This window comes from Haplochromis burtoni, unplaced genomic scaffold (assembly GCF_018398535.1).
Source record: "Haplochromis burtoni strain Fernald_Lab_line unplaced genomic scaffold, NCSU_Asbu1 Contig_1900, whole genome shotgun sequence".
In the NCBI taxonomy this organism is placed as follows: Eukaryota; Metazoa; Chordata; class Actinopteri; order Cichliformes; family Cichlidae; genus Haplochromis; species Haplochromis burtoni.
In genome coordinates this window covers 2978-11608 of record NW_024584261.1, presented here as the reverse complement: position 1 = coordinate 11608, position 8631 = coordinate 2978, and the positions used below count along the sequence as shown (strand labels likewise).

At 38.4% G+C, this 8631-nt stretch overlaps 1 protein-coding gene across 2 annotated transcripts; it reads right to left on the bottom strand.

Moving 5' to 3' along the window:
* Window positions 1-2264: 2264 nt before the first annotated feature.
* Window positions 2265-8415, bottom strand: LOC102294970 (integrin alpha-M). 2 transcript variants are annotated; one of them, XM_005952618.3, is made up of 15 exons: window positions 7860-8414; window positions 7600-7751; window positions 7351-7476; window positions 6169-6242; window positions 4396-4537; window positions 4218-4316; window positions 4045-4124; window positions 3874-3960; window positions 3718-3787; window positions 3528-3623; window positions 3339-3419; window positions 3105-3215; window positions 2843-2956; window positions 2653-2763; window positions 2265-2467 (listed from the first exon to the last, which is right to left on the bottom strand). In XM_005952618.3, the coding sequence occupies exons 1-15, from the start codon at window positions 7984-7986 to the stop codon at window positions 2438-2440; spliced, it is 1500 nt and encodes a 499-aa protein (XP_005952680.1). In that variant the 5' UTR covers window positions 7987-8414; the 3' UTR covers window positions 2265-2437. The 2 variants fall into 2 exon arrangements, with proteins under 2 accessions (XP_005952680.1, XP_042073315.1); XM_042217381.1 differs by lacking the exon at window positions 2265-2467 and having other exon boundaries at window positions 2574-2763; window positions 7860-8415.
* Between the last annotated feature and the right edge of the window lie 216 nt (window positions 8416-8631).

Genomic DNA, 8631 nt, shown 5'->3' with positions numbered 1-8631 from the left:
TTTCAGGTTTTTATTCACACTGAAACGAGAGAGAGAGAGAGAGAGAGACCATAGGTAGGACATTCACACACCTAACACTCAAAGCGGAGACACCCGAGAACGCCACTCTCCCACATCCAGCCCATCCCCAGCTTATATAACCAATGAGCAGCAGCTGTGTCCTGGGGAGAGAGAGAGCAAGAGAGAGACAGAGGGTGGAGCAAGAGAGGAGGCGGCGGAGAAAAACACCACGCCCACACAAGGGCAGGTTCAGGAGGCCCAGCTAGGGCCGTAACAATCGATCAAACTTTTCTACAAGACGTTATACCACTCCAGGTCGGGAGAGGCTATATAGCATGGACCGGTCGGATGACTACGCCGGATGGAAGCATGACCGGAAGCGTGGCAGGGACTTTCCCTTTGACCTTTATCCTGCTCCATGATCAACCCTTAAATGTTTCCTCAATATTGCTGTAATGTAACGACGAAGTTAGTTTTTTAAGATCAGACAGGGGTCCGGTCCCAAAACATTCCTTACTCACCGAATTAGCATCTGTGGCACAAATAAGCTTCAGGGACTGACTTGTTTTTTAGAACCGACCTTTTAGAGGCCTTTGACAATTGGATGTTGGCTTAATTTTTACCCAAAGAGAAATTTGACCCTCACAAACTAATATCAGAAAAACAAAAAAATTATACTGTTTAGGTGTGGTAATCACTTACATCAACTTTGATGGGTTTTTTTCTCAGCCATTTATTCTGAAAAGAATAAATGCGGTTGTCCGTTTTTCGCATCTCCGACTGTAATAATATCGCTTAGAGAGTGGTTATTTGTTTGCTTTATGGGCAACGGGCGTCTGACTCCTTCTTGCTAATGAGAAAACCCGCTTCCCTGTTGTAAAAGCAACTCTAAAAAAAGAAAACTCTTTCCCACGGGGGTGGGGGGGAATTGCTTTAATAAAGTTATTTGAGTTCTGAATATGTGCACGGTGCTTTTTTTTCACTAAGGGTTATTTTACATGTACAAGGAGATGAGGCCTGTATGAAATTCTTTGCTAGGTTACAAGCATTAAGAAATAGTAATATTAATTAGAGGGGTTGTTGACTCCTTGATGTGTGCAAAAAAGGCCGTTTTCTTTTAGGGTTTCTGTGTTTTTCTGTCTATTGAGCTTTTTCTGCTACGAGAAAACCTGTTGTAAAAGTAGCTCAAAAGAAAATAAACTCTTTACTTTGGTCTGAGGAGTGGCTGCACAAAACCAAAATACCTCATCAGGGTGTTTTAATTGTTTAAGTAGGACCGAGTTCTGAATATGTGCGCAGTGCTTTTTTTCCACGAAGGTTTTTTTTTACACGTACAAGGAGTTGCGGCCTTTATGAAATTCTTTGCTAGGTTACAAGCAATAGAAAGTCCTTCTTTTCATTACCAGCACTGGTGTAGCTTGCCTCCACCAGGCGCTATATAAATGCAATCCATTACTAGTCAGATAATCGTAAAGGTTTTTATTTTATTGCGTCTGTAATAAGAAAGTAAAAATACATCTAAAGCCGCTATTGTAAAAAGAAATAGCTCTCAGTCTTTACCAAGAAAATGGTTATCAAGATCTTTGTCATAATATTGATGCTATTAGTGAAACATTTAAATAGAATTCAAACTATGAGTTCAACTCTTTTCTGTGAAAAACTAACTGCTGCGATCATTCTGTCTCCCTATAGAACATGATCTCCACTGACTCATCAGAAATCTGCTGTGTTACCCCCCCTGAACTTTCCATGCCCCTGGAATGACCCTCCTCTGATCAGAATTATCCCTCAACCATCCTCCCTCCACCGACACCTCCCTCTCTGGACAAAACATCAATTTTTTTTCCCCGCTGGATGCGATTAGTCACACATCTGGAATCGATTAGACACTTCCGGAGTACTTCCGGTAAGGTCAAAAGGTCGAGGTCAATCAAACTCGCATTCTTGAGTGACACAAGCCATAGTGTTATTTTTTTGATATTCATAGATTTTATCAGGCTCATCTAACTTATATTTATAGTGATATTTACTAAGCCTCTGAATTACTTTTTAGAGTGTATGGAACTTGGCCTTCAATTTGAAGATGGTACTGGGGCTCACTCAAAATATTGCTGTAGTTTAGTTATGTGGAAAACTTTGAGGTTGCACTAAAGCACCAAAGCTCTATCCAGATCACTCAAATGTGGCCTGCTTGGAGCAGACACCAGCAGACCGTTCCAGCTATAAAAATGCTTTCCCCCACTATAAGATTGTTTTACCAAGAAGAACTGTTACAACAAAGGGATAATCAACCAAACACAAATTTCCTTACTTGTTTAATGTTTGTTTTAACTTTACAGTAAATGTACAACAACAAATATGAGCTTTGTTATTCTGTTTGGGATTCATTTCCATCAGTCCCCGGTTCCAGATCGGTCTCTGCATTTTCATTCATCATCTATGGATATTTCCTCTTGAAAAACCCAGCCTAGGAGTGCAAGGGGAAAAAATGAAAGTACAGAGATTATTCATTAGACTTACATTCAAAATTAAAGCAAATAACTACATGAGTAAATATAAACTCTTGAACTTTGTTTAAAAAATTAGACATACTCTCTAAAAACCTTTCACAGCTGTGTGATGAGTTGAAAAAGTGTAAGAAGAGTCTTTCACCTTATACAGGCCAGCAGTGAGTAAAGCCAGAAAAGCCAACCCTCCCAGGGATCCTCCTATAATCTCTTTGGTGAAATTTGTCTGAGGATACACTTCTACCTCGACTATAATCTGAGAGATAAGGTAACAGAATGTGAATGATATTCAAGCTCTTGTGTAACTCAAACGAGAGAAAGTAATGCTAAATCACCTTGCGAACAGGAGGATTGTTGTTAGACACTGTTGAAAAGTAGATGTATTGGCTTTGGTCATAATCCACAGTGGCTGTACTGGTCAAGAGGAATTTGGCAGACTGAAGTCCAATCTTAGAAAAAATGAAATGAGTTAAGCCTAAATTAGGTATTATTTGATTTAACTGTAAAATGGTTATATCTGAAGATTTAACCAAAGTACTCATACATACTCAGGAAAAGTATTAATGAAACAATTTTAAAAAAATATTCTTTAATTACCTGCTCTATCCATCCTGAACTGAGATTGCCAGAGATTTCGTATGTCCTACTCTGCAGTCTTCCCATGAAGGTGTTGCACTTGAACACTCTGCACATGGCTACAGAGCAGTCCTGTGGGTGATTTAAAGAAGACTGAATGAAACAAATCTTGTATTCAGTACAATGTTGTGTTTTGAATCAGTACCATGGTTCAGTTTTAACAGGTAGGTAGCAAAAGTACAGACGGATACTTACCACCACTTTATCCTTTTGTATCTGTGGAACAAAATCTTTGACACTTGGTTCTTCATCATTTTCTGTCTGACAGTCTACAATCTGAAATACATTTAATATAATGTCAGGGTGATTGGTCCTATTTTACCTCATTCACCCATCACACAGCTAAATCTGACCCATTTTTAGATCTTCTGACACATATATTACCTGTAGGCTGCTCAATACCCAAATCTCTTTTTCACCAAGCTTCACTGGAACCTTGATCACCACAGTGAAATTAAACGCTCTGATATCATTTGTAACCTAAAACATGGGGAGTAAAGAAAAAGCAGTCAAACACTATTATGGTTAAGTCTAATTCACACAGTCATATTTATTATATTTTATTACATTTTACCTTGATTAATTGTTGGACTGGTATCTGCAAATTATCCATCCCAAAAGTGAAATTGCTGTAACTGAAGGAGCTAAACAGATACATGTTAAACATTAAATACATACTGTGTAAAACAAAATGTGTAATTCATCTTATAACGAACAGAACAACACATACTTTTCAAATGTCATGAAAATGCTGTATTTCACATCAATCCATTTATTTTTGTAGATTTCACTCGTTGTAGCGTTCTCCTGATTTCCACTGAAAGACAGAAGTGAAATGATTTGTACTGTGTCTGTGGGGTTATTGCTTAAATGAGAAGCACCTGTGCTAAATGAACAGTACCTGGTGGCATTAGCAGTGATAAAGATCTTCCTCTCTAGTTGAGTGTTTGTTTCGATACCATATGAGACAATGAAGAAAGCCTTGATTGAATTGAAGAAGAGAGATCAGAGTGATTGCTCATTTTGTTAAACTGTGTAGAAGTTAACAGACAAAATCATACCACAATAACGAACCTTAGTTTTGCTCTTGAAAATTGGCTTGTCAATAGTACAGTCTGTCCTTCCTCGGGATAAACCATCTTCACTGTCCAAAGAGTTGCACTCAATTCTTCCCTTTATTAGAAAATAAAATGACTGCTGGATGCACTGGGTGAGCAGCAAATCAATGATGAACTTGATCCTGACACATTACCTGCTGAATGGTGAATTTCCTGTAGGACAGTCCAGCTGGGTACGTGAGAATAACACGACTGTTGTAGGAGTTTTCTCCTCTGTTCTCCACTGTGACTGTGACATTCAAAAGCTCATCGATGCCCACTTTAACCTCTGAGGATCTAACAAGAATAAAGGAAGAAGAAAACAAGACTGCACTGTGATGCTGAAGTTGTAGGAGGCTAAATATAGTATAGCTTTGTGTTGAATTCTAACATATTAATAGTGGCTGTGTGGAAGCTCGCTATATCATTTTAATTTGCTGTCATTTCCTGGTGATCATAAAACACAAAAAATAACTGATGATGCATTATGAAAAAAGCTGTTACCATCCATTGATTTTCGGACACTTATCCAGGTTGTCTAGAAATGCCCTGGGTTCTTTCTCTCAGCCAGCTCCTTTAGCTCATCCAGTGGGAAATCAAAGCATTCCCAGGCCAATAAGAGATCTTGAGTAATCTAGTAATCAGAATGGATGTCTCTAGGTGTCCTAGTCAGATGCTGACCCACCTCAACTGTTTCCTGGTGATGGGTGGGAAATAGGTTTTTTTGCTACAACAGACCAGTACAGCATCCAGCATAGTTGGAGCATACCCTTCAGCATTAGTTGGTTAGTCCCCAGGAGAGGCATCTTCAACTACCTCATACAGGGACTTCATGGAAGCTGGGTACACTGACAATCAAGACATGTTTTCAAACCCAATGGTGTAGGAAAGCAACCCTCTAATCTAGCTGGGAAAACAAAACCACGGTCATACAAGTATACCCAGCCTTGCTCGTTGCCTTTCACTGATTTCATGTTTCTTAATTACTGTCAATAAACCAACATCTCAATGATTTGAGCTATGTTTCTGTCTGTCATGGTTTGTGGGAGCATTGTGCTGGATGTTTCTGGATGGCTCTTCGGTTACGCCCTCTGGCAGGGCCACCAGCGTCGCACCTGAATTTCATCAACAGGCAGTCATAAGAGGACTGCTTCAGGCAGCATGGTCTGCTGCTCCGTTCAGCCACTCTCAGTGGTCCTACCTGCCTGCCCTGCACACTGGATAACAGTCTTTGTAACTTCATCCCTCTAAGATTCTCTCACAAACGTTTACCCTTCAAGCTCCGCGGTCTGGCTCGGACAGTAAACACGCAGCATCATTATCCTGCTTTGCTCTCTCTCCTCTGCTTCCCCACAGTTAAGTAATTGTTTCCTCTTCTGTTTCAGTTTTCCCACGGTCTCAATAATGCATTTTCTCCACACTCACCTCCATTTTTGCTCCTGTTTCCTTAGGCCAGAGTTTAACTTTCACTTTCAGAGTTTGCTATTGTTTTCTCACAAAAGAAATAAAATGTATATAGTTCAGTGCTAAATTTGTGCTGAGTCTGCTTCTGGGTCCAGTATTCATGACCCTGTCTAAGGTTTAGAGAACCTCAATGCCTTCTTGGGGATTGGTATAATTTTGAAATAAATATTCTCTACCATTGTTGGGTTTGTTTCTTTAATTTTAATATGTGGTGGTGATCTCTCAATCACATACTACCACCAGTGTGTGTGTGTGTGTGTGTTGTCATTGTTTGTCTCTTTTATTAGGATAAAATGATGGAGACTAAATACCAAACTGTCCCAAAATATCTATGTGCTTCAAAATTGAAGTTTTACGTGTCTTTCGAGTGTACAACTTATGAAATACATGTTACATGTTATGAAACCTAGCAAGTGACTAAAAACGCAAGCAAAGCTAAACAAAGTTTTGTAATTCTGCCTCACCTGGTGAAGTTGAAATCCACTTTCAGGTTATCAACACATTTGTTGTCAGTTCCACAGTTGATCTCAAACCCTAACTGTGGAAGAGAGTGTGATGTCAAAAACATTTATATTACACATTATTCACAGAATAAATGTAAACGTTTTACAGATGCATCTAGCAAGCAATTTGTGTGTTCTACCCAGTGCCGGGTGTAAGATAAAGTAAAAAGTAGCCTTATATTTTTCAGTAATGCAGTAATGTAATGTGTTACGGTACTGAATTCAGTAATTAAACTTCAATTACAATTATATTGTTACTAGTGTTGCAAAGTTTCCTTTAGTTATCTGCTGGTTGGTTGGATAAAAATGGAAAAAATATCTAATAAAATAGTGTTTTCTTGTGTGCACTTGGGCTAAAATTAGGTTGTGTGCAGGAGGAGGGAAATAGTTGAGTGATCTACAGTAGAAATATGGACATTACTTTTATTTTTTATTGCACAAGAGGAGAAGACTGCAATGGTAAAACGCAAACTGCATCCAGGACAGAAACAGCAGCTGTTTGCACAGCTAACACTAATTGGATAATTGGAAGCATCTTTGCAGACAGCATGCTAGCAAAAAAACTAGCCAACAGAGGAACGTTAAAGCTGAGCATATGCAGACCCCAGCCCAGCTGCCAGAGCCCAGTCAGGTAAGAAAGGCAGTGATTAGCAGTCGAGCTTGAAGCCTCCATTTCTATTCATTAATGTTTCTGAAGGAGAATCACTGTTACAACCATTTCAAAATCTCTTGTGTTTATATGTAAACACTAAAGGAAAGATCATATGTGTTTTCTCATTGGGATAGGGATTGCATTGGCATGTCAGACTGTAGCCTAAGATTTATATTATTAACTTATAATTATGAGACAATGCATTTTGGGTCATTTCATGGAGTAACAAGAAAATAATGTAATGATCAGTGTAATAAACTCCTTTAGTAATTTTGTAGCATATTGGATTACTAACAATTAATTTCTAATACACAACGTTTTTAGAGTAATGACCCCAAATATGTAGCTGTGCCTGCTGTTGGTACTGGGAATAGAGTTCCTAATAATATTCTAGTACTAATTTCAACTAGAAATCTCTCCAGAATGTATGGCCTCAGCTCAAGACTGCCCTCAGATATCTGATTAATAAAGTACCTATAAAGGTTACTTACAGGATGAATGGTTGCTGTTTGAGCCTGCTGGGCAAGGCTTGGTCTGAGATTTGTGTTTGAGGGCAAACCATCAAACTTGAATTTGAGCTCATTGGAAAGTGAATTGAGAGCATCTTCTGGACAGGCCTGCAAGAAGAGATGAGTGCTGAGTTTAGATTCAGTGTTGGATGACTCTTAAAAACAAAATGGAAATCAAAATATATTGTTACACCAAGGTGAACTTTCTCTGATGTTGTTATTTGGTTTTACCTCAACAAGGAACTTCACAGTTGAGCATTTTTTTCTTATTAAGTCCACAGTAAGTGATCCTGACTGCTCTCGTTTCCCACCAACATATGCCCGGTTGCTTGGAGGTTTGCGAGTGGCATCCAGTGTTAAAGTGTAATTAATCCTTGCTTGAGCTGGAATAAATCAGTGTTTGATTTCAATGCTGCAATTTACATACATTTAGAAAACATTAAATTGCTGGGCAGTGGCTTTGTAGTTCAGAAAAACCAAGAATGATGAACCTGTGTTGACTGTAGACAATCTGCTCATGGTAAAGCAAATTTCAGCTGTGTTCTGCAGTGGTTTTGAGCAGTCTACATTCTGAGTAGGGATTTGGATTGGGCTAAATGACACCTCAGCTTCAACCATTACTATGGGTCTTGATCTAGAAAGTAGGAAAACACATGTGAACAAGATTTGACTTTTTGTTCTGACCTGAATTAGTAACAAGACTTCACTCTAATCTTTCCTTTGCCCTAACATTTCATATGAACAACTACAGCTCAAACATTTTGAGACATTTAACACCTAATAGTCCTGAAATCTTTTAAATGATAGATTATGATTTATGGAATAATGAATCAGGAATGCTTTTTAATGGAATATGTATGTAGGTGTACATCAACATAGACCTATTTCCCATCACCATCACTCTTGTGTGCCAGTGGTGTAACTTAACAGTATTAATGGGTGGAGTAAATTATACCTATTTGATAATCTCAGCAGTGCTGAAACACATGGTATTGTATGAAAACATTTTTTATATTGCATGCATTTCCATTTCTGTATGAACAAAGTTACTGTTTCACACATTTACTACTTTTTTTAAATCAGCAGAGCATTTTTCATCATGTGGTAAAATAATTTGAAAAAAATGTCTAATCCCTTTGACTCCATAAACTTTTTGCCATGATCCTGTGTTTATGTATTTGGACATTTTAATTCTATCTTATTTAACATTCTACAGTTCAGTTTACGTTCCTGGCTTTGGCTCTTTTAGTTTTGTTTCTGCTT

Coding starts and splice junctions, on each gene's coding strand:
- LOC102294970 (XM_042217381.1), bottom strand. CDS start 7,986: ATGGTTGAAGCTGAGGTGTCATTTAGCCCAATCCAAATCCCTACTCAG. Junction 4,317..4,395: donor GGAAATTCACCATTCAGCAG/GTAATGTGTCAG, acceptor TTTCTAATAAAG/GGAAGAATTGAGTGCAACTC. Junction 3,961..4,044: donor ATCACTGCTAATGCCACCAG/GTACTGTTCATT, acceptor TCTGTCTTTCAG/TGGAAATCAGGAGAACGCTA.